General features: G+C 45.1%; 1 protein-coding gene across 1 annotated transcript in view; it reads right to left on the reverse strand.

The window, feature by feature from the left end:
* The window catches only part of VAT1L (vesicle amine transport 1 like), a 166,025-nt gene that overhangs the window by 66,913 nt on the left and 73,102 nt on the right, over nt 1–26,010 (reverse strand). Inside the window, exons 5-7 of the mRNA XM_081513888.1 lie at nt 18,149–18,252; nt 15,881–15,936; nt 11,654–11,848 (exon numbers count right to left, since the gene is read on the reverse strand). Coding sequence (XP_081370014.1) covers nt 11,654–11,848; nt 15,881–15,936; nt 18,149–18,252 — 355 coding nt within the window. The remainder of the gene's footprint in view (nt 1–11,653; nt 11,849–15,880; nt 15,937–18,148; nt 18,253–26,010) is intronic.

A 26,010-nucleotide genomic window follows, 5' to 3' on the forward strand; every position in this document is an offset into this window, starting at 1 on the left:
ACCACTAATGCCACCTGGGAAACCCTCAAAGTCCTAACCCCCGAAGACCTCAGGATGTGACCTTGCTTGGAAACAGGATTGCTGAAGATGAAATTAGTAGGGTTCCCCCTGGAGCAGGGTGGGCCTCCATCCGACATGACTGATATCCTTAGAAGAAGGGGAAATGTGGACACACACGCACACACAAAGAGAACACCATGTGAAGATAGAGGAGAGGGACGACGATGCTTCCACGAGCCAAGAAATACCGAAGATGACCAGCAAACCACCAGACATGGGGTGAGAGGCCAGAACAGTCTCCCTAACAACCCTTAGAGGAAACTAGTTCTGTTGACACATGGGTTTCTGACTTTTGGCCCCCAGATCCAGGAGACAGTAAATGTCTGTTGTTACTCAGTTTGGGATACTTTGTTATGCCAGCCTTAGGAAACAAATATATAACTCTTCTGAGAAATAGGGTCAGTTGTTCCTATTTTATTTTATTAAAAAATTTTTTTTAATTAAAAAAATTTTTTGGCTATTCCTCGCAGCATGAAGGATCTTGGTTCTTTGGCCCGGGATCAAGCCTGTACTCCATGCAGTGGAAGCAGGGAGTCTTAACCATTGGACCACCAGGGAAGCCCCCAGTTGCTCCTATTTTATAGGTGAGGAAAAGGAGACTCAGAGAAAGAAGTGTTACCGGCCAAACAGCCAAGAAGTGAGAGGGTCAAGAAACCCAATGTATTTGTTTCCTGTCCCAAAGCTTATCCCATCTGACTGGTGCTGTTCTCACATATTATAATATGAAATTAAAAGGTGCTTGCTCCTTGGAAGAAAAGCTATGACCAACCTAGACAAACCTAGTGTTAAAAAGCAGAGACATTACTTTGCCAGCAAAGGTCTGTCTAGTCAAGGCTATGGTTTTTCCAGTGGTCATGTATGGATGTGAGAGTTGGACGATAAAGAAAGCTGAGCGCAGAAGAATTGATGTTTTTGAACTGTGGTGTTGGAGAAGACTCTTGAGAGTCCCTTGGACTGCAAGGAGATCCAACCAGTCCATCCTAAAGGAGATCAGTCCTGGGTGTTCATTGGAAGGACCGATGCTGATGCTGAAGCTCCAATACTTTGGGCACCTGATGCAAAGAGCTGACTCACTGGAAAAGACCCTGATGCTGGGGAAGATTGAAGGCAGGAGGAGAAGGGGATGACAGAGGATGAGATGGTTGGATGGCATCACTGACTCGATGGACATGAGTTTGAGCAAGCTCCGGGAGATGGTGAAGGACAGGGAAGCCTGGTGTGCTGCAGTCAGTCCATGGGATCGCAAAGAGTAGGACATGACTGAGCAGCTGAACAACAACATATTGGGAGAGTGCTTTACAGTTTGCAAGGATTCAACATATATCCATCGATGGCACAAGGCCCACAAAATACTTTGCAATTACAAGGAACGTGGTAGCAGCCCCATTTCCAGTGGACGAAAAGGGTGCTTAGGGAGGAGGATGGATTTCAGAAGGTGAAATTGAAATCAACATCCACAGTGTGTTCACCTGCTGTGGTGTAATCTTTACTCCTGCATTCCCTGATTTAAATGTCTGTTTCCCTGCTCACATGATCCTGGTCTGAAGAACAGTTATTTATCCCTCTTCCCTGGTCTAGCGAATAGGCCAGAATCTGTAATGAACACATCAGGACGGACACCTCGAAAAATATTTGAAAACAGTCCTTTCGGAAAATATTTAAAAACAGTCCTTTGATGCCACCTTGCAAATAAGACATGTACCCTGATTCCCCCACCTCCTAGGAAGGCAAGTAGAAGCAAACAGCCATGTTCCTGTCCAGCCTCTGGAAGCAGCAGAATCTCGTCCAGGTCTTGAAAGAACACAGCAAAAAGCAGCCTACACTGACTCTGTCCTCGGCTCGAGAGGAAATCCAGTTCTGTGACTCGTTTTCAGCTAGATGACAGGCGTGAAGGCGAGAGCAATCATTTCCTTCACAACAGATGTGTATTTGGAGCTGAGCTCCCAGACGTCTTAACAGGGAGCGCCGGACTGCAAATAAACCTAATCCTGCAACACACCGGGGACTCTGGTGGAGATGAATTTGTGTGGCTAGGGCCTGAGTGGCAGGGGTTGCACTACTGGTGGATGCCAACCTGCCCTGAGACCTCAGGAACCTTCTGCACAGAGCATCCTTGCTTGGTACCTTGTCTAAGAGTCCCTGACCACAAAGACCGCGACCCCACGGGGAACACACTTGCGACGGTGCTGTAATAACAGCTTGTCAGCTCTTACTGTACATCCAGCTTTGGGTGCAGCGCCTTTTAATTCCTCCAAACTGATGGAAGGTACCATTATCTTCACAGGTGACTGTGAGCATGTCCGTGAGCGTGTAACTCCTGGGACCTGAAAGCAGGGGTTCCTAAGTAGGGGTTGGGCTCAGGGCAAGGTTAGGGGATGTTGGGGGTGTTTTTGCAGAGGAGTCGACACTGCCCCTGAGTCTTGACAGGTGAGTAGGAATTTTGCAGAAGAACAAAGATGAGGGGAGGGCATAGCAGGTGGAGATAAGAGGATGGATAAAGGCAAGGAGGCAACAGAGACTCGGGTCTCTGAAGAAGCACAATGGTCCCGGAGGCTGGAGTGATGGGGGAGCTGGGCGGTTGGTGGGGATTTCTCCCTACCCCGCCTCCTCCCGAGGCCAGTCTTCCTGGCCTCCCCATCTCTGCGTTCTGCCCAATGCATGCTTTTCAAGGCTTGGACGCTCCCACCTCCGTCTCTCTCTGCTTTCAGGCCTTTGTCCAGGCTAAGGTGCGCACCTGGTCATGCTCCCATCCAGCTCCACCCCTCCAGAGCTCACCTCCCGCTCGTGTAATTATCTTACTGCTCCTCGAGTGTGGACCCAGCTCCCCTCACTTTTCAGAGCCCAGCCCCTGTTAAGTATCTGTTGAACGGATGGTGTGCTGATTTCCAATTGTTGCTATGGCGCATCACCACAAACTCACAGCTTAACACAATGCAAATGTACTCTTCCACGGTTCTGCAGGTCAGAAGCTTGAAATCAGCCAAGTGCATAAAAACCGAGGCATCCGCGGGACTGGGTTCTTCCAGAGGCCTGGGCTTCCCTGTCCTTTCTGGTTTCTAGAGACCACCTGCCCTCCCTGACTTGTGTTCCCACATCACATGGCCTTTCCCTGCTTCCCTGCTCACGTCTCCTCTGACTCCCCTGACTCCCTCGTGAGGACTCTTGGGATGGGATCAGTCTCTCCCAAACAGTTCAGGGAAGTCTCCTCATTGCAAAACCCTTAATTTCATCACATGAGGAGGGTCCTTTTGCTACATAAGGGAGCATACTCAAAGACTTCGGGGATTAGGATGTGGACATCTTGAAGGAGCTGTTATTCATCTTGCCACAGGTGAGGATGCTAACTCAGGGTGCTTGATCTGCTGGACAACTAGAGCGGGGTGAGAGCGGGTGCATGGCAGAGCCGGGGGCATGATGGTGCTGACACGTTTGAGGTGCAGAAAACCTGTGAGGTAGGACTTCCCTGGTGGCTCAGACGGTAAAGCATCTGCCTACAATGTGGGAAACCCGGGTTCAAGCCCTGGGTTGGGAAGATATTCTGGAGAAGGAAATGGCAGCCCACTCCAGTATTCTTGCCTGGAAAATCCCATGGATGGAGGTAGGCTCCTCCATCCATGGTGTTGCAAAGAGTCGGACACGGCTGAGCGACTTCACCCTCACTTTCACTTTCAAATCTGTGAGCAGGGAATCCTGGGAGAATATGTGTGGAAATTAGAAAGTTGTGCATGGGGGACTGATTATGTTAAACTGAACAATCCAGGATTCCCCTTGAAAGAAAGGGGGACATGCAGCAAAAAAAAAAGAAAGTAAAGGACATCAAGCAAACATAATGGTTACTTCTGTGGCCTTGGTTTCCTTATCCAAAAACTGGGAGAATGGGCCAGGCTGAATATCTGTTTCCATTAGGCTATGCAGCTAGGATATTAGTAAGGACCGAGGCCAGGGATCTGACTTCCCAAACTGTACCTCTTTCCCTTCTCTCATGTCCTCTTATCCCATCCTTAAATAGCCCTGCTCTCTCTCCCTTCTTCTGTGTGTGTCTGTATTGAGATACAGTTTACATATCATACAATTCATTCAGAGGGTGCAGAGCAATGGTTTTTAGTATCTTCACAGGGTTGTACAACTGTCATGAACTTTAGAACATGTTTATCTCTCTAAACAGAAATGCCCCTGAGCCCATGGCAACCCATGACCTACTTTCTAAGCAGCCCTTTTTTGGGCCCTGCTCCTCCTGGCTATCTGCCAGTCCTTTATTCTGTTCAGTGCCAAATGGGAGGCTTCCGCTGGCTGTCAGCCTGTCCTACCCACACATTCACTTCCTGACCCTCTGCCTTCAGACTTCTGCCCACATCATTCTATTGAAAGGCTTTCCAAAAGGTCAACCGTGACCCCAGGGCCAGATTCAAAGGCTTTTCCTCAGTACCTCCCTACTCGTCAGCAGTTCGGACACTAAGGACCTGCTGATGGTCATGGTGGTCCCTTTACCAGCCCCCACGCCCTCGCCTGCCTGGGACACCTCATCTTTTACGGGCAGTGTGAAGGATGGGGATGGGGCTCTGGCCTTTCCCTCTTCCTTCTTCAAGCTAATGCCTGTGATCTGAATGCCAGCTTCACCACACACTAGCCATGTGAGCCTGGGCAGCTTACTTCACCTAAGCCCCCTTTCCTTATTGGGGGTCTCAGAAAGAGTAACAGTGCCTACCCCTTGGGGTTGTCGTGAGGATTAAATGGGTTAATTCATAGAAAGCGCTTGCTTGGAGAACTCCTGGGGACATTTGTTGTTGTTTAGTTGCTCAGTTGTGTCCGACTCTTTGTGACCAACCCCCTGGACTGCAGCCCATCAGGCTCCTGACTGTCCATGGGATTTCCCAGGCCACTGGGCACATACAAACATGCCATGATAAGTGTTTGCTAATATTATTTTGCTCCTTCTTTTATTCAAGGAGTTTATTCATAGCCATTTTTTTTCAATAACTTCTATACATTGGACTTGCCTGGGGTTCAAATTTCCATTAAATTCAATTGTAAGCAAGGACTTTGGGCATGGATGACTCCCCCCAAAGCCTCACTTTTGCAGCCTATAAGATGAGGATCATAGTAGCTTGGTCTTAAGCTTGTTGCATGATCAGTCTCTTGCTTAGTTGCGCCGACTCTTTTGCAACCCCATGGACTGTAGCCCACCAGGCTCCTCTGTCACAGGCTTTACCAGGCAAGAATACTGGAGAGAGTTGCCATTTCCCTCTCCAGGGGATATTCCCTATCCAGGGATTCAGGGACATCACTTGCTGTTCTATCATCACTTTAAACCAAACCCACATCTGAGCTTGTTCATTTTTTTCACAGCAGCTTCCATCACTACTAACTCGAATCATACTGCTAGCAAGCTCAGTCCTGGTTTCCCAGATTGACCGATCTTGCTTCTCCTTTGTCCTTCCTTCCCAATGACTCAGATTCTTCCACTTTTGTCTGGGGCTTGTCCACCCAGGAGTAAAAATTTGCAATTACCTCCTGCCTGCCCCAGTCCTTCCTCCAAACCAATGCGTACCTGACATACAAACATGAACTGCTTCAAGACGATACTTCTAAGTACTCTCCCTATATCCAAGTGTGCCTCCGAAGGAGCTCCTAAGTCTTTTTATTCATTTATTTTTGGGTGCGCACGGTCTTTGTTGCTGCACACGGGCTTTCTCTAGTTGCAGTGAGTGGGGGCTACTCTGTAGTGGAGTGAGGGCTTCTCACTGGGGTGGCGTCTGTCGTTTCAGAGCACAGGCTCTGGGGTGCTCGGGCTTCAGTAGTTTCAGTACATGAACTCAGTAGTCATGGTGCACGGGCTCAGTTGCCTTACACATGTGGGACCTCCAAGACCACGTCCCCTGCATCGACAGGCGGATTCTTAACTACTGGACAACCAGGGAAGTCCCAGGAGCTTGTAAATCTTTAAAAGAGGTCTCTACCAGCCAACTGCTGTCTGCCATAATTAAGTGGGACTTTCCATGGTTTCTTCTTCAGTCTTTGCCTCTTAGTTTGGCTTGGGTATCTGTTTCAGAAAATTGGCTTCATCTTTTCTTACCTACCTAGTCTGGTGATGGAGTTGAAGTCTGGGACTTCTTTAAAAGTGACAACCACACCCTCACCCATGCTTGTCTCTCGAGCCATTCCACCCTCCTTATCCTTGGTTCAACAGTAATCTGCCTTTTATCATGTCAACCTCTTGCTCTGTGTCAGATAAGGGACCCTAATCAAACTCAGCATCACATTATTTTTCCTTCATTTATTCTTCTAGGCAGACCTCTATCTTTGTAGGTTTCGTGATGTTATAGAATGAAAGACACATGTATAATTAAGCCACAGCTAATAACATGAAGGGGAAAATGCAGGGGACACATAATGAGAGATAGGAGCACTTAAATCAAATAAATGACTGCATTTGGGCAGTGAACTTCACTATAGCCAAGGCAAAGAGAGAGATGCAAGGAAGGGCATAATTAACATAATTTACTAAGGGTAATCATACCAGATTGCTGGGGAAACAAATTCCTTTCCTACCTTCAAACAGGAGGATGACATCATCTCATAGACCAGCTCCAGGAGAATTTCTGCAGTGATGGGAATGTCCTTCCCATCTCTGCATGGTCCAATATGGTAGCCACTAGCAACATGCAACTACTGACCACTTGAAATGTGGCTAGCAGAGCCAAGGAACTGAATTTTTCATTTGACTTAATTAAATTAAATTTGGATAGCTACCTGTGGCTAATGGTACCATAATTAGAGTGTAATCACACACTTATATGTAAATAATGTTGTAAAATATCTATAATGGAATATTATAAAATTGGCAAGACCTTCCTACAACCCTGTATCTGTTTGCTAGGGCTGCCATAACAAAATATTGCAGACTTGGAGGTGGTATTAAATAACAGAAATGTATTTTCTCAAATCCTGGAGGCTGGAAGTCCAAGATCAAGGTGTCTGTGGGGTTGGTTTCATTCCGGACCTCTTTCCTGGGCTGCAGATGGCCATCTTTTCATGAGACCATGTCCTCACTTAGTCTTTGTGCAAACATCCCCAACGTCTGTCTTCAACCTAATCTCTCTTCTCTCTTCTTATAAGGATACCAGTTGGATTGTATTAGGGTTACTCAAAGGCTTCATTTGTAATTATCTCATTAAGGGCCTGTCTCTATATACAGTCATATTCTGTGGTACTGGGGTTTGGTGCTTTAACATGTGAATTTCAGGGAGTACACAATTCAGCTCAGAACAGTTTCCTCTGTGTGCTATTAAACAGCAGACAGGTAAAGGCTTTGTGATCAGAAGCCGCAGCTGTATACTCCAAGTATGTCATATTCCTTAGGCCACAGTCTCTAAATAACAATCTTCTCACCCAGAATGTCAACTCATTCTCCTTTGCCTGGCAGCAAAGGCCCCCAAGATTTGAACTCCTTTGAGCAAATCAGCCTTATTTCCTCTCATCCTTTGTTCCTGTTCCTCTGCATTGTTCAGACTTCTCTACCCCATGTACCCCATACTCACTCCCACTTCTCTGATTTTGTTCACACTGTCCCTTCTGCTGGCAATACCTTGTTTTTATTAACCCCAACATCATCCTAAGAATCTATATTCTGCTAATCTCAACCAAGACCTAACTCATTCTCAAAACCATCTCTGAACATTCATTCTTCCTTAACACCATTCTCTTCTGTTTTCAAATCCAGTCACGCTTGAAACTGATGTTCAAATAGAAAATGAAGTTCTTCTGTTTCATAGGTCTTAGGGATTGTCTCAGGAAGGAAATCATAAATGTAAGGGTCAGGGAACAAGTGACCTATCCCTTCTGTAGATGTGACATCTTAATACAATATGAGCACATAGTAGGTGCCCAATAATGTCTCTGCTGCTTGACTGACAGATATATTTTTTTCTCCCTTTCCCACCTTTGAACTGTTTTTCCAGTTTTATGTACAGCTGCACATTTAGTATCTGGAGCCAAACCTGAGGCTGCAGCATATCACCCAAGCTGTGTATTACATTTATAATAAAGTTGAAGATGGCTAAAAAGGAACCCTAATCATCTCTGATATTATTAAATCCTCTAGTTTGAGTTCTCAGAGAGCCCAAGAAAATTTTCTTTTAATCTCTTTGGGCTTTCTGTTCCATAGATGAAGTTATAGAGCTGGCCTGAGAAGTAATTTTGTGAACTCATTTACCAAAAGGAATGGGGGAGAATCACTGTAGTCATCCTTCAGAGGTTTGCAAGTAATAAGCATGCTCTGTTCTCTTCAAGCCTGGAAGAGCTGTGTGGGCTTGATAAATAGCCAAGCTTGGCCCAAGTGCAGCTTCTAAAATGCTGTCTGTAAATACTGCAGAAGAGAACCATCAAAAAGTTGGTGGGTGTCACTGATGAGTGACTGTGGGTGCTTTTGTTAGCAAACAGGGCAGCAGCCGTCTCTCACCACTCTGTGAATGACTAGCCTGCTACAGGGACTATAATTGCTTTGTTTTCCTGGTGACTGTCTTAACCAATATGATGTCTTTGATTTTTTTTTAATCAAATCAAATTAATCAGTTATTTTGGGCTATGCTGGTTCTTCACTGTTGCACGGGCTTTTCTCTAATTGTGGTGCTCAGGCTTCTCATTGCAGCGGCTTCTCTCGTGTGGAGCACAGACTCTAGGGCACATGGGCTTCAGTAGTTGCAGCTCCTGGACTCTAGAGCACAGGCTCAATAGTTGTGGTGCAAGGGCTAATTTGCTCCGAGGCATATGGGATCTTCAAGCAGTGTTCGAACCTGAATCTCCTGCATTGACAGGTGAATTCTTTACCACTGAGCCACCAGGGAAGCCTCAATACAGCTCCTTATAAAGTGGTGGTTCTCAACTAGGGGAGGTTTTGCCTTCTCCCCAACCCTCCTGGGGAACATTTGACAATGGCTGGAAACAGTTTTTATTGTCATAGTTGGCAGTGGGGGTGGGGTACTATTGGTTTAGTGGAAGCAAAACCACCCACAAAGGGGTGAAAATTGGTTCTTAGAGGATTTTTTTAAAAGTCTTACACTTTTAATATGTGTAAAGCACAAATATACATACAGGACATAGATAGATGATAGGTGGGTAGGTAGGCAGATGGTATATCTGTGGGACTAAAGTTTCACAGAGGAGGTTAATTAAGAAAAAAGTATTTTAAAAAAACTCCATATGGGACAATAATTTTAAAAGGTTGAAAAGACTGCTTTGTGGAAACTTCCCCCCCCCAACCACTTACTTGCCAACATATACCCTAATTTATTCCTTCTAGAACTTACTGCAGTTGGAGAATACCCTACTTACTTTTGTTCACTTGAGTTTCTTTTTTTTGGGGGGGGTTATTTTTTAAATCATGAAACTATGATAACACATTTACAGGAGACTTGGAAAATATGGAGTAAGGTTACATATAATTCCACTATATATTACAATTATTTTTTAAGTAGATAAATTAATATTTTTAGTTGGAGTTTCAATATCAAACTCTCAAAAATTAATAGAATAAATATATAGAAAAGTAGAAGGATATAGTAGACCTGAAAAGCACTATGAATCAGTTCAACATAATTCAGATTTATACAATTTTCACACAACAGTAAGATACAGATTCTATTCAAGTTCCCATAGACTATAAACTAGGAGACACTGGAACATATCCAGGAACATAAAACAAGCTGCAAACATGTCATGTCTAAAGGTATCACTTGAGTTTTTCTGCCCCACCCCTCTGAAAATGAGCTTGAAACTGAGGAGCCTTGGCCATCTGCTTGCCACTGTGACCCCCAACAATGCATAGTGTTGGGCATGCAGTTGTTATTCAGTTCACATTTGGTGATTCAAGTGCATTGTAACCAAGGAATGATTTCCAATACCAGACCAAGGACCCACTGGATCAACCAGATCCCTCTTCAATTTTAAGCCTCACTTCAATGCTACCAGATTTGTTGGATCCCTTTTGGAAACTAAGTTGAAGTCCCCTTCTTTGCTCCACGGTCAAGTTAATCTCTTATACTGGGTCTCAACTAGCCCAAGTTTACTCTTCTCCCCGACCTCTGAGACCAGTCATTCTACAGTCTAGCCCTTTTCTCTTCCAATGAGAGACCACAGTGAACACCATACAGATGTCTGACCCATTAGATTAAAACATTTTCAAGAAAAATATAACCACAGGCTAACCATTTTGGAAGTTACACAGCAGAGGAAATGTGTGATTATCTGATTTGACTTAGCAATCAATGGAATTACAGTGAACATGGGCAGAAGAAAAAAGACTGGAAGGAGGTAAACCAAAATATTAACAGTGTTACCCATCTCTGGAATGTGGACTTTCAGTTTATTTGTTTCCTATGTTTTTGGCTAATTTAGAAGTTTCTTATAATAAGCACATATTTCTTTTACCATAAAAGAGAAGGGGTTTTGGGTTTTTAAAACACCATTTGTGATATTGCCATGTCAAGGAGGCATATATAGGCTTGATCCACGGATCTAGGACTGGTCCTATTTGATTACATGGTGACTCCTACAAAGATATTTTGGGTGGGAGGGATTTCTGTCCTCAGGAAAGCCATTGGATTTTGGCCAACCTAGTCCATTAGGCAAACAGCACCAAGTTTCATGCCAGGATGACAGCTACTACTTGCCCCACAGAATATTTTATATTTGTTAGATTTTTGTAAGTGTCCATGATTCCCCCAAATACAAGACATTCATTCATGCTAAATGCAAAACCAACCAAACAAACAAAAGAACACAAGCCCACATCTTTTACAGTATTTTCCAAGGGCATCTTGGCTGCCTGAAGCCAAGCTCATGACATCCAGACCAAGGAAGATTTCTTAATGAAATGTCTCTTGAAACCTAGACCACATTTCATTTCTGCCTCATGGGTAGCTCCCATGACTGACTTCCCAAATATCCAAAACCACTCACGTCCTGAAGAATTTTCTAGATACTGCCTCCTTCTAGCCCATCTCCCCTGAACCATTGCAGCCAGTTCACACTACAGTATTTGAGGAGTTCTTGTTTTGTGTGATCAAGGAATGCTTTCAAATACTAGAACTCCAGAAGATCAGTTAATAAAATTACTCAAACATTAGATCCAGCAATTCATGAATAATTACAGTGCCCAGGATGAAGCTAACAATGTCTGGAAGGGGATCCAAGCACCCGGGCTTGGCACACAAATTATTTCAGCTCTGAGTCATTTTCTCCTCTGACCCCGGTCTCATATACCCACAAGCGAGGATGTAATTGATGCTGCAATGATGTACACACTCTCTTGGAGTTGAGGCAAATCATACATACCCATCAAAATTTCGTGACCTACTGGGAAAGGTTCATGGCACAAGATGCATATTGACACAGGTGGTTTAAGAACCACTACAAAACTTAAAGTATATCTGACATTCACAGCACTCCATACTCTAGGACAATAACTTTTAGGATCCTCTTTTAAAACAAACAAACCTGGGGGGTAAGAATCCCTTAATAAAAGATTGGATCTGGCTGCCCAAATCTGCCAGAATTAAAAGGAAGAGACTATCTGCGGGGGAAACATCATCCTTACCTCCTCCAGGGCCCATAGAGAGTCCACCACAGGCTTGATCTTCTTCTGGTTGTAGAGTGCAATGAGCTTGTCCACCACTCCCCGAATGAGGCCAGCACGGCCCTGTCTGAAGAGCAGGTTTAGAAGGGAAAACCCAGCGATGACTTTGTTCTCTTCATATAGCTTGATGGGGTTCACCTTCTCGACTTGCCACCACTGGAAAGAGAGAAGATGTGGGTGACAAGGAGTCAGTGCTGGGCAGGCTGGGGGGATTCCAGTTGGCCAGGAGGTACCTCTTGCTGGTGTATTTTTCTAAGTGCCTCCTAGGCTGGGCGCTGCCATGAGTGCACAGTGATGCTTCTAAGAAGAGCTCAGGATCTAGGTGTGGGGGGAGCCCTTTACGAAGACAGCTCCTAGGCCACATGTGACCAGAATGCTGAGTCACACAGTTGGAATCGTGATCTGGACCTGGATCCTGCCTAACAATCTGCTCCCAGTTACTCTCCAGGCTTCATTTTTCTCAGTGATGGACCATGGCAGGATACTGCCTCTGAGGTTTCTTGGGAGAATTTAGCCTAAAGCACTTGGCTTAGTGGATGGTGGTGGTGGTGGTGACGGGCTGGTGAAGGGAGCAGCGGGGCAGAGAAGTCCAAGCAAGGTGGGGGTGCAGTGGGGGTGCCTGTGGAAGCAGCTTTCCTTGCGGGTGACAGCAGCAAGGCTGGGGAGTTGGGTCAGAAAACACCAGATAAAGAAGAGAAGAGAAGCGTAACACAGGAAGAAGGAAGAGTATGATGGAGTGATGAAGCCAGAGCGCTGGGACTAAATTGGTGGTTCTCAGCTAGGGGCAGTTTTACCCTCCCCCCTCCCAAAGGACATTTGGTTAATGTTTGGGGATTTTTTTTGTTGTGATAACTCAAGGCGGGGAATGAACTGGCATCTACTGGGAAGAAGCCAGTGTGTGTCTGCTCACTCGGGTCCAACTCTTTGCTACCCTTTGGACTATAGCCCACCAGCCTCCTCTGTCCATGGAATTTTCTAGGCAAGAATGCTGGAGTGGGTTACTGGAGTATTTCCTACTCCAGGGATCTTTCCAACCCAGGGGTAAAACCCATCTCTTGCATCTCCTGCATTGGCAGGTAGATTCTTTACCACTGCACGACCTGGGAATTGGGAAAAGTCAGGGATGTTGCTAAACATCCTGCAATACACAGGGAAGGTCCTTGAGACAAAATTATCCATCCCCAAATGTCACTAGCACTAAGGTCCTAAGTGGGAAACCACACCTGACAAGTATGGCTGCCTTATTTCCTGTCTCTCGTCTTCCACCTTAGACATGAAAAATAAGTGAAAGTGACTCAGTCGTGTCCGACTCTTTGCAACCCCATGGACTATACAGTCCATGGAATCCTCCAGGCCAGAACACAGGAGTGGGTAGCCTTTCGCTTCTCTAGGGGATCTTCCCAACCCATGGTTCGAACCCAGGTCTCCTGCATTGCAGGTGGATTCTTTACCAGCTGAGCTATTAGGGAAGCCATAAGTAGGAAAAAATAAGTAGATAACCCATTAACAAACCACAGAAATAGTTATCCAACTGCTTTGTTCTGACTTAATTATGTTCCCTTTGGTGCTGGTTAGACTTTAGAAATTTGAAGTTCCAGTTTCTGGAGGAATTTGAAGTTCCAGTTTCTGGAGGACTCTAAGAGATTAAAATTGTTACTAGTTTAATACAGAAGGCAAAGAGCCATGTAATGGACACTTAAGAATATTCATACTATTAACATTTATGTTATGGTTTGCTTCTTTTATATCCTGCCTCCTCCCAGGATTGAGGAAGCTCAAAAAATTAAAATATCTTGTTTTTTTGTTTTTGTAAAGTGGGGAAATGAGATAGTTGGAAAATAAGTCTAAGAAAGACAGGTTGTCAACAGGGGTAAGATTCACGCACAACATTTTTACCAAAATACAGCCCCCAGGGGCCCCAGGGACGGCTCTACAACAGACATGTATTTGGCCTGGGCTACTTGCCACAGAAGCTGAGGTAGAGAAAAGATTAATAACTTGATTCATGGTGTATCCATAGTGCTTCCAGCAGTGTTTGTGAAATGAAAGCTCGCTGAATCTATAACTGCTGCCCAGTCGTGGTTAAGTGAGTTCTAGCGTCAAATGCCTGGTTCTGAGTCCCAGTTCTGTCACTTACCAGCTGTGCAACTGTAAGCAAATCATTTAATCTGTCTGTGTTTAGTTTCCCTACCGTACCTCGCAGAGTCGTCATGGGGAATAAATGTGTTAATACAAACAAACAACTTAGCTCAGCATCTGGCACGTGGTATGTGGTCTATAAGTATGAAATCTTTTTATCATCAGAAGCTGGAGAGGTATTTTGGATTGAGTGAGTAAGAGTTTTGGATCTGGAGTCAGACTGCTCTTGAAATGTTGACTTCAATTGTTATTATCATTACCCTTATGATCTAAAAACAAATGGCATGTGAACACAAACTCTGTAAGAGTTTTAAGTGGGAACATCATTAGGATAGCTATGTGAGAAATTCCTGTATGATTCCAACTATGCCTTCGATGTCTAAGCTTTCCTCCAATGTACAGAAGAAAATGCCTTTCTAGAACCTTCCAGAACAAAGTCATCATTCCACTCCCTCAGCATGCCCTACCTTAATTTGCTTCTAACCAACCAACTAATATTGAACCTGGCCTCTGAAAGGGAAAGAACTTTGTTTTTGACCTCCAACTATAAAGCCTTCTGGTAATCAGAAGCCTTGTTCTGGGCAGGAGAATCTTACCCTCCATCCTGGCTGTTTTTACAAGCGCCTTCATCGAACCTCTGCACACTGCAATTATTTCATTAGCACTGTGTGTTGTGATTGTGCATGCAGGGGAGAAAGGGAAAACACTTCTTACAATTGTATGTAATTTGGGAGCAATTTGGTTCCCCACGGGCAGGCCGTCAGCATCACATTAATTACAGCCACAGCAATGAAACAGCTGCCAGGGACACAAAGCCTGTCTTCAGGGGACATGATCCAGACAGCATCCTTCATTAGGCTCCATTCTTGCTCCCGTTTATCCCATAGCTGCGTAATCCTTGACCTGAACTTTGAAGTTCAAAAGCAAGCAGAGGCCCTTTCATTCCGCTCTGAGGGCAGGGAGTATTGATCAGTCCAGAATCAGGGGGTGTTTGGGGATAAAGCCTTTAGCAATCAGAGTTGGCACCTTGAGGGCATCTGGATACCTCCACAGTGTCACGCTGAGACTAAATTTTAAACCCCTTGCCCTGGCTTTGTCTGACTGCCCTATTCATAATGCCTCCACCCCACCCTGCTCTTTTCTGTTGCAACACCCTATCTTCATCCCTTTCAGAGATGTTATAACAAGCATCTTATTAATATGTGCTACTTATTTCAGCTTGTCTCCTCCCTCCCAAGGACATCAAATGCACCAGCCTCATTCGCTGTGGTACCCGGTGCTTGGCACAGCGCCACAAACAGTAGGTGCTCAGAAGATGTTCACAAAGCGAGTGAGTCCATCAGCATCTCACTGCCTGCTGAGGAAGGTAGAGGAGAGAGGACAAAGGCAAGCTCTGATGAGACTCCTTGTTGTGGGTGTGGGGGTAAAAATGCAAGTTCAAGTCCAAGTTAGTTTAATTCTAGCAAGTGTAGCTCGAGGTGGGAATGCAGACCTGAGTAGGTTTGTGATGCAGTGAATGTACCAGGAACGCGGCTTCTCACCACTGTATTCAGAACGTGAGCATCTAAGCTAGTGGTTCACACACTTGCCCCTATCAAAAAATTGCCCCAGGAGCTTGTGAAAATTTAAGGTCCCATTGTATCTCCAAGCCAGTAGAAAAAGGGTACAGAGAAATGTCAGGGAGCCCTGGAGACCTAGTTAGAAACTAGCCAAACTGAAAGGCTGGTCTCTCCATGGACCAAATAAAATTCACTAATGCTAGGTTTAATCTTGACCAATGATTAAAAACACCAACAATCTCCGTTGAAATCAAAATAAAGCTTTCTGGAGTTTCTCTGACTCTCTCACCTCTCTGCTTCATTTGAACAAAAGCGCCCCAAGCACCCTGACAATGCGTAATGAGCAGGGTGGGAATACAGGCTGTCTTGCAAATGAATGATGCAGATGAAAGACAAACAAGATTTAGCCTATCAGGTCCATGTCCTTAGAAGAGCTTATAGCCTGCCAGCCAAGCACCACACCACCCTCAATACGTGCACGGATACTTACTGATTTTGCAAAGCTAAAGAAGCTCTTGGTCTCTCCAGTCACCATGTTGGATGAACCTGCAAAAGGAAGACTCCCAAGTCAAGCTCATGAAAATCAATCTCTTGGTTCACATGGAAGAATGGCAGTTGTTTGGCCCTGAACTGTCAAGAGCTTGAAAAGAAACTTAATTCAGCCTTGGAAAAATGAGGGAAATGGAGGGGATGGGTGGTGTCAAGTCGACAATTTTAACTAAGTATCACTGGATCAAACAGGAAGTAACATTTCTCAAGGCGACTCTTTCATCACTTGGGAAAATTGGTCATGTGGCAAAAATATGATTTAAGCCAACATTCTAATAAAGTGATGGGCTGCCAAAATGTCTTGCTGGTTCTGTTCTTGGAGACTGAGAAATGAACTCATTTGTGAGCTTCCTTTATGGTTTTAATTTGATTCCTCAGTGAGTGAGAGGCTTGCAGAGATGACACTGACTGGGCATTTAAGTGGTGGGGAGAGGCGGTGCTGGGCTAGAATTTAGATGGATGGAAATATATGGTACAGAGCAACAGATGAGGGTGAAAACAGGTTCAGAAGCCAAGGAAATGGTGTGACTCATATGTCAGCTCCAAAAGAGGTCTGGGCAGAAAGGAGAAAACTATTTGAGACCAAGGGTGTAGGTAACCGAGTTTTGCTAGTGAGAACAAGTGATATTCAGAGGGAAGACAGGAAGCTGAGTTAGGGAAGATTCCCTAAGATGCTCATGCAGAAAGAAAAGACCCCCTCCTGGGTTCTGGGTTGGGTGGAGGGTGAGAGATACTGTACAATAATGGTGCCTTTTCAACAACTCCTCTGCTTTGGCCCCACAGATCTGGAACTAAGATCTTCTCAGAGAACCATTAAATGAAAAAACAATGTCTATCTTAAACTCACTTCTTTGGCATTGGTGAACTTGCTTCTCCTCTTATGGCATGGCTTTTATGGGATACAAACATCACAGCACTAGGCTTTCATTACTTAGTAGTCAAGTAATTAATATAATGAGTTAGATACTTGTGATACAATCAAGTTGTAAGTAAGGCAAAAAAACAGAACTAGCACATGAGCAAGGATGGATAAAGTGTTGATCTACATTTGACTCACATTTCAGTCATAGCCAATATCGATCTATTGTACATTAACATTCATAGCTTCTCTTACCAACAGTAATAATTTTAAAATTATGCATCCGCCTCCAAAAACTTTCAGCTATTAATAGATGGCCGCTACTGATAACACCAGAATACTCCAGCAATGAAAGCTTCTTCCTTCTCTTTCTGTCACAGTGATCTGATGATGACAAGATGATGCTTGACCACTTATACCTCTCACATATCTTTTTTATAAACTTCTCAGCTAATAGTACAGAACTGAGTATTTTTTTCCTGAGTTATACAGAACTAAGGCTCACTTTTCTACTCTATTCCCTTGGAACAGAGTGCCAAAAATCTCACACACTGGAGAAGCCCAGATCACATGGCTTTGGAATGTGACATCTGGCTTCAGATATAGTTTTTTTTCCTTTGTGGAGACTAATGTTTAAGTTGCTTTCTATGCCTGTAACAAAGAGGAGAAGAAGGGAAAGGATGAGGAGGAGGTGGTGTTGGAGGAGGAAGACAAGGAGGAGAGGAAGAAGAAGAGGGAGAGAAGAGAAAGAGGAGGCTCTGGGGTCTCACTCTGCTGCAGGAAACCTCTCCCAGAGGTTCTTTCATAAATCCCCCAAGACCCAAGAGCATATAAGTGAATGTACAGGGAGACATGGACTCCATCCCTTCAGAGCTTCTGTCTTGATTGGGACATATAGGAGTAGTTTAGAGGAAGGAAATTCTGTACTTTGCAACTTCACCTTCAATAATAAAGATCTTCCCATTTATCCCCAAACCTCCCCCACTACCACCACCTGCATCCTATCCACTCCTCTCCATCCTCCTGTGGGTCCTTTATTGCTTCATTTTTGGAACTTCCTTTGACGCTATTAGTATTTCCCTCCTGTGCCACCTACTATGGTCAGGTTCCATCTCATCACTACCTTGGCTTGGCCTTGCTTTATTTCTTCTAGGATGAGACATGCTTGTAGGATAATAGTGCAGTAGGCACTTTTATAATCCAAAACAATGAATGGCGATAGCAATATTATAGAAAACATTGAGACCACCCCCATCTTATTCTGCCGGTATATCAGCACATCTCATCCTTCAGAGCCTTTGTAAGCACACATGCAGTGCTCCCTGCCCCCTGCTTCTGTTGAGCACTCACCATATAAAATGTAGGTCCCCAGTGGTTTGAGAAGGCTGAGGCCTTTTCCGGTGTTGTCCCCACAGAGGCAATCCAAAACAATGTCCACTCCTTCAGCAGAGATTCTAAATGGCGAGACAACAAAGTAAAATATTGTAACCTGTCAGGGAACAAACTGTCAGGCCCTCTCCCCTCCCATGTCATATTGTTGACTCTCAGGAACACAGAGAGGTCTGAAAGCACCAAAACATAGAGCAGAAGCCTGGGAGGCAGAGGTATCCTCCTGAATCCATCTTGAAGAATTTCACAAAACTGGAGGATGCTAAGAAACTGGCTGGTGGTCCCAGCATGGAATGTCACAGTCTGTCTAGCCCCCTCTCTCAACATCTGTGAGCCTCAGCTTTCTCCTTTGGAAAGTGGACCTAGCATGTCTTTTTGTGCTAGAAATGAAGTGAGATGACAAATGTGATGCTTGGCCCATTGCTAACCACAAAACAGTCACTCTGTAAGTCAATCAACAACTCATATTTGTGGAGCTTGGGTCGTGTGCCTGACTCTATCCAAGGTGCTGAAGACAGAGTGGTACAACCAGCGAGCTCCCTGTCTTCATGGGTCTTCCAGTCTAGCAGGGTTTGGCTTTTTCCTTCTCCACCTCCCTCCTCAGTGAATCTATAAAGGCGCACTAATTTAACTTGCAAACTTCTGTTTGTCCAATCTCCAGGTTCAACGTATAAATACACTCTCAGAGGAAGAGGGTTAAATAGAGGGGTTCTTCCTACAGTGATGGAGGGTTCCAGCATAGAAGGAATCCACATCTGTCCTCTGTTAGAAAGATTCCTTCATCCATTTATTTATTTACCATTTAGTAATTCACTTACTCATGCACTTAATAAACTAGTACTGGGCTTTCTGGGTTAAAAGATATTATGCAGGAAGGGCTGTAGGACTGGAACTCTCTGGGGATGTGTAGGGAAAATATTCCTGCCTACAGAGTTACCAGCTGTGGCTGGACCCTGCTCTGGTCAGATAAGAGAGGCATTTCCTCAGATTTGTGAGTTTGCAGGGGTTATCTTGTCTTAGCACGTCACTCAATTTTTCTACCCCCACCTGCATCCCTCAGCGAAGTTCAGGCGCTACCACGAGCTGATGTCAACAGCTGTGTCCACAGTGTCTCCAACAAGGAATGACACGTGCACCTCCTGGGTTCAGACGCGAAGTTGACCTTCTCATGACCCCAGGAGCTGAGTCTTAACAAGAGTGTGCCCTTTAAATGCCCTCAGGCCTTATCCAAAACGCAGCCCATTAAACAGGGCTTCCAAAGTGATCAGCTTTGCTTCCTACCCAATAGAAGGCTTATCTCATGGGTGTGTCCATTCAAGTTCCATCTGTAAATTAGCTGACCACAGAAGAATTGATGCTTTTGAACTGTGGTGTTGGAGAAGACTCTTGAGAGTCCCTTGGACTGCAAGGAGATCCAACCAGTCTATCCTAAAGGAAATCAGTCCTGGGTGTTCACTGGAAGGACTGATGTTGAAGTTGAAACTCCAATACTTTGACCACCTCATGCGAAGAGTTGATTCATTGGAAAAGACCCTAATGCTGGGTAGGATTGGGGGCAGGAGGAGAAGGGGACGATAGAGGATGAGATGGTTGGATGGCATCACCGACTTGATGGACATGGGTTTGGGTAAACTCCGGGTGTTGGTGATGGACAGGGCAGCCTGGCGTGCTGCGATTCATGGAGTCGCAAAGAGTCAGACACGACTGAGCGACTGAACTGACTGACTGATAATGAAAAGGACATCTTTTGGTGATGGACAGGGAGGCCTGGAGTGCTGCAGTCCATGGGGTCACAAAGAGTTGGACACAACTGAGCTACTGAACTGAACTGAGAGAATTAGGCCAGTGGATCTCAAACCTCAGTGTCAGAATCTCCCTGGGGGCTCTTTAAGACACAGATCTCGATTTGCCCCCCCCACCTCACCCCCCAGCTCTAGGATTCACTTGGTCTGAAGTGGGGTCCAAGGATTTGCATTTCTAAGAAGTTCCCAGCTGTTGCTGCTGCTGCTGCTGATTTCAGTTCCACACTGTGAAAACCCTTGGTTTAAGGTCAAGGCAGCACTGTTTAATTAGTAATTAATTTGTTCATTGAATATCGAGCACTGGTACTGCCCTAGGCAGGGGGATGTCATGGTGAACAGATTTGATTTCTCCCCCTTTTTTGGAGCTTACTTTAGGCAGATATGAATCAATCATTATGCAAATAAAAATTAAATTGAAATCAAATGGGGTCCAGTGCCACAAAGGTGCCATGAGACCATTTACACTGAGGGTCTGCCCGATCAGAGCTGCCAGAGAAGACGTCCCTGGGGAAGGGATGAGTGGCAGGTGGAGCAGATATGTGGCTGAAGAGATGTGGTAACAGGGTCCTAGGCAGAGGGAACAGCATGTAGACAGGGTGCTCAGGGCTTGTGCACTGGGATGACCCTGAGGGATGGGATGGGGGTTCAGGATGGGGAACAGATGTACATCTATGGATGATTCATGTCAGTGTATGGCAAAAACCATTACAATATTTTAAAGTAATTAGCTTCCAATTAAAATAAATAAATTCATTAAAAAATCTTTTAAAAAAATTAACTCTCCATAATGATCAAAATTGATTGCTTTATGTGAAAAAAATGCTCAATGTTGCTAATTATTAGAGAAATGCAAATCAAAACTACAATGAGGTTTCACCTCACAGCAGTCAGAATTGTCATCATCAAAAAGTCTACAAACAATAAACTCCAGAGAGGGTGTGGAGAAAAGGGAACCCTCCCATACTTTTGGTGGCAATGTAAATTGGTGCAGCCACTGTGGAAAAACAATATGGAGGCTTTTTAAAGAACTAAAAAGAGAACTACCATATGATCCAGCAACCCCACTCCTGAGCACATATCTGGAAAAAACACAATTCAAAAAGATACATGCATCCCAATGTTCATTGCAGCACTATTTACAATAGCCAAGACATGGAAGCAACCTAAATGTCCACTGACAGAGGAATGGATAAAGAGGGTGTAGTACGCACAAACAGACATACAATACAATATTGCTCAGTCATGAAAAAGAATGAAATAATAGTATTTGAAGCAACATGGCTGGACCTAGAAATTATCATACCAATTGAAGTAAGTCAGCAGAGAAAGACAAATACCATATAATATCATTTGCATGTGGAATTTTAAAAAATGGTACAAATGAATTTATTTACAAAACAGAAACAGACTCACAGACTTAAAAAACAAACAATGGCTATCAAAGGGGAAAGGTTGGGGGAGGAATAAATGAGGAGATTGGGATTTAAAAAAAAACAAATTGTAGTAAGGGTATTTTATTTCATCAAACTTTTATTTCCACTTACATATTTTTAAAATACGTGAATGAGGCTGTGTGAGTTTATATAAACATGCATAAGTATATGTGCATGAAACAAATGTGTATGTAAATAAGTACTAAGTCTGAACAACTAAAAGATGAATTTTTCATGATGTGTAATAATAAAAAAAAGTGGTTACAAACTTTCCTTGGTAAATGTTCTTTTCTTCTGGTTTGTACACTAATTGAAATAAAGCTATCTAGAATGGTAAAAAAAAAATGGGAGGGAGCCTGCAGCACAGCGAGGCTGGAGAGGCAGTGGGAGGCGCGCACAGATGCTGCTGAGGCCTGGCTGAACCAGACCTGCTGGGGAGCTGCGCACCTTCCTTTCTCACTTCCACTGGGTCAATTTTGCTCCCTCCACGGAAGTGAGAACCTGCCCTGCCTCTCCTAGCCAGCCCTCCCGGACCAAGTCCTCCCTGTGAACTTCACTTCCCTAAGACCCTTCCCTCGGCCTGCAGGACATCGCCCAGGTGCAGGAGTGGCCTCCCCAACACGGGGCTGTTCACACCTTCCGGGGCACCCCCACTGGCCCTGCCCGTCCTCTGCTCCCCACTTCCTGTCCGGGGCTCCTCACATGCACGCTCTGCTTATGGGCCCACAATCTCTCCTCTGCCCATCCCAGTTCCTTGCACTGGCTGCCTGGCCTAGGCCTGTGGCTCTAGCCTCTGGACTGTGGTTCTGCAGAAATGCAGGGCATGCCCACAGAAACACGTGACCATATGCTCTGCCCGCTTCCCCATCCTCACCTCCAACTCACCACCCTAGACACCCCGACTTTCCTAAAGCCCCACATTCAAGAGCACCTACTGTGTGTGCCAGGCACAGCGCTAAGTCTCATCTCATGATGCCTCGTGTCAGTCCTGAGACTCAGGGCCACTGTTAAACACATTTGATGGATGAGGCAACTGAGGCTCAGTGGAGTCAGTTGACTGTGTGGGGAATAGGAGGGCCCTGGTTTGAACCAGATGCCAAGTGAGAGCCCCAGAGATGGAGTTTTGGTTTTGTAGGGTGGGTTGTGGCCAACCCAGGGATGACTACCACTGCCACTTATAGTTCCAGTGGAGGCTGAGCAAAGAATCAGCCAAGACAGGGTCTGCCCATGCACAGAGGTCGAAATAAGCCACAAATTTGCTGCACACTACTGTCATCACATCCTTTTGAAGGTCAGTGGTGCAGTGGGGGTGAAGGGAAGGGAGGAGATGATTCTGTGGATGAGAAGCTGGGTAGGGACTGGTGTCATTTCTGGGGTCCCTGAGGGTGAGAACTCTCCAATGACCCAATTTGGTTGTAGAAGTCAAACCTTCGAGCAGATATTGCTCCTTTAAGGGCCAGCAATGTTCCTTCAGGTGAAAGCTGCAAAATGGAAAAGTGCTCCATCCCCTGTTTAGTCATAAGAAGCCCAGTCAGTGGATCAGACTGAACACTGGGTCTAGTTAAAATGCTCAGGCCCTGCAAGTAGGGACTTCCCTGGTGGCTCAAATGGTAAAGAATCTGCCTGCAATGGAGGAGACCCAGGTTCGACTCCTGGGCCGGGAAGATCCCCTAGAGAAGGGAATGGCAACCCACTCCAGAATTCTTGCCTGGAGAATCCCGCGGACAGAGGAACCTGGCAGCCTGCAGTCCATGGGGTCGCAAAGTGTCGAATATGACTGAACAAGTTAACACTGAACAACTTTCTTTCCACAAGGAGGCTTGAGTCAGGTCCTCCCTTGCTCATCCTTCCATTGACAAGCACCTTAGCAGCATCTTTTAATGGAACAGTCATGAATATCACAAGCAGAGCTACGCAGCCCGTCAGAGGCACAGAGACCATCCTCATTTCTGAGCCGCCCCCAGGGCCCCAGTTTCTAGGAGTGTCCACCTTGCCTGAATAATTACATAAACACAGAGAGGGCAGAGGGTTAAAGGCAGCAGTTCCTACTCTGCTTTCTCCTGCTGTCATAAATCTCTGCAGACTTAAGAAGCAAACAGAAATAGCCCCAGCTCAGAGATTCTCTGTGCCAAATTCAGCAGCAAGATATTTTGGGATTGTTGATCCGAGATTTTCCTGTCTGTCTGTCCTTGGTCCCCAACCCCTTGCTCCTTTACTGAAAATGATGCCTCTTTGCTTCTCACCCACTCGGATCAGTGGGGAATTTCTCCTGAGTGGTGGCATTTGCCATTGAGTCAATACTGGGTAAGCAGCCCTTCAACTTTGTCAATCAAGAGATCAATTCCCCTTTATCATCGTAACTTCCATTTCCAGCTGGGTCCTTGGCTCTCCTGCACATCTTCTCATTCAGAATCCTCTCTTCTCTGAGAACTCGCCCATGCCATGGCTTTAACCTTCACCACTGAACTCGTGACAGAGGGATGAGGTGATTTCAGCGCGCCCAGCACACAGTAGGCTGCTTAGTAAAAGTTCACTACCGATGCCATCCACCGGCACTTAGCAAAACCACCTCTAGGAAGGAACCCTTTCTCTGCTGTTTTCTCTCTGCTCTCTCCTGCTGGCTAGGCTTTTGTTAATTTGCACTTGGCCTCAGTTTCTTTATTTGTAAGATGTGGAATTTCCATCTTGCTGGATACACATCAAATGGTCTCACTAAGATGCTCAAAAGAGCGAGAGGACGGATGCATACCTGGCATGGGACTCATTCCCCGCCTCTCTCTACGCACTAAAATACTTCCCAGTCTTCAAGCTCCCACGTGGGGGCTGTCCACCTTGGTGCTCCCTCTGGTCTTTCCTCTCCTCTTTATTTTTAAAGCCCTGACAGTCAGATGCACACAGTTCAAAGCTTCAAACTCTTCCACTTTGTTTCATCTCCTGAAACAAAGAGCAAACTCATCTCTCTCCTCCTGAAAAGAGAAGAGGGGAGTGACATAAAGGCTAGGTCTGTATTATAAATATTTTTTCCCCATTCCCTTTAAAATGTCTGGTTCTAGGCTGCAGACATGTTCAAAAGAAGCTGACTGACTGACTGGTTGATAAAAGAATTTCCATCCCAAGAAATTTTACGCTATTATTTTTTCTAGTTGATTACACACAACATTGTGTAACAAACAATATCCATGATCAGAAAAGAAGGAAAAGTCACTCTGCATTCCACTCCTGTTGCATTTTAGTGGGTGGATTTTTTTTCCATTTCATTTTATGTCCTTACACGCCAAGGATTTATACAAAGCTGTGATCACAGTGTAGCTTGAATTTGGCATACTGCTTCTTTCACTCAATATGCTACTACGGATATTTTTTCATTTTCTGACAGAGTCTTCATAACTAGCATTTTTTTTTAGGGGCTGCATAATACTCAAGTGTGTGGGTGTAGTGTAATCTACCAAGCCATTTTCTTTTCTGTTGTTGATGGGGGCTGGTTCTGAATTTTTGCTACAAGAGACGATGCTGTAAGTCACCTTGTCGGTCCATCCTGGGCACCTACAGCGAGGCAGAAGCAGTGCTCGGCTCTGCAACAGGCAATATGGACCTGTGGCTTTTATCTTCTTCAGGATTATTTCCTGAGGGTAGGATTCATGGGACAGAGAGTATAAATATACTTGTGACTTCTCAAGTCATTTTTAGGCTAATCTTAGGATCTCTACTTAAAAACTCAAGGAAGTGTTGGAGGTCATGTGTAAAGAATGGTGGTCGGAGGAGATGACTCTCAGATGCTGTTATCTTCCGCTTTTTTGACATCAGCAGAAACCGTTGATTCTGGGCTAATGGAAGCAGGTCAAGTGCAGTGAGGGGATGAGGGGATGGTGCAGCTCCTGGGGCATGGGGACCACAGAGGTATGGACTGTCACCTCTTCAGAAGAGCTGCCATCCCCTGCTTTTCTTCTGCTACTACCTCCCAAATCCTCTGACCACATCCTCTAGCCGCACTGGTCTCCTTGCAGATTCTGGAACTGACCAAGTCTTTCCTGACCCTGGGCCTTGGTCAGAAATGCTCTTCCTTTGGCCTAATTCTCCTTCTTCAGTTCTCAGCCCAGATCTCACCCTTTGAGGGATGACACGTTTGATTTACCCGTGTGCCTGTGCTTGTTTCACTAGCACCTTGCATTTCTCCACCAGCGTGCGTACCAAAAGTGTAAAGCAATGAACCTTTCAATATCTTTTGTCCTGTCTTCTCCACTGAGACTCTAAGCTCCATGAAGACAGTGATTCTCAAGGTGGTTTCTGCTGGATCTGCTGCCCTAGCAGAGTACCTGGCCCACCACAGATACTTGGTACTTACTAAGCTGGTCAGGGCAGAAACAGAGGGAAGGACGCTTACAAAAATATCACTTCAGAGGATGAAAGAAAAGAAGACGGGGGGATCAGATCACAGCTTGAAAGATTCAAGTTAAAGAAAGCAAAGGACTTCTCTGGTGGCTACTCAGTAAAGAATCCACCTGCCAAAGCAGCAGACTTGGGTTCAATTCCTGGTCCGAGAAGATCCTAGATGCCATGGAGCAGCTAAGCCCATGCGCCACAACCACTG

Source organism: Giraffa tippelskirchi, chromosome 7, assembly GCF_054371585.1.
Source record: "Giraffa tippelskirchi isolate mGirTip1 chromosome 7, T2T-mGirTip1v1.2.pri, whole genome shotgun sequence".
NCBI classification, from domain to species: Eukaryota; Metazoa; Chordata; class Mammalia; order Artiodactyla; family Giraffidae; genus Giraffa; species Giraffa tippelskirchi.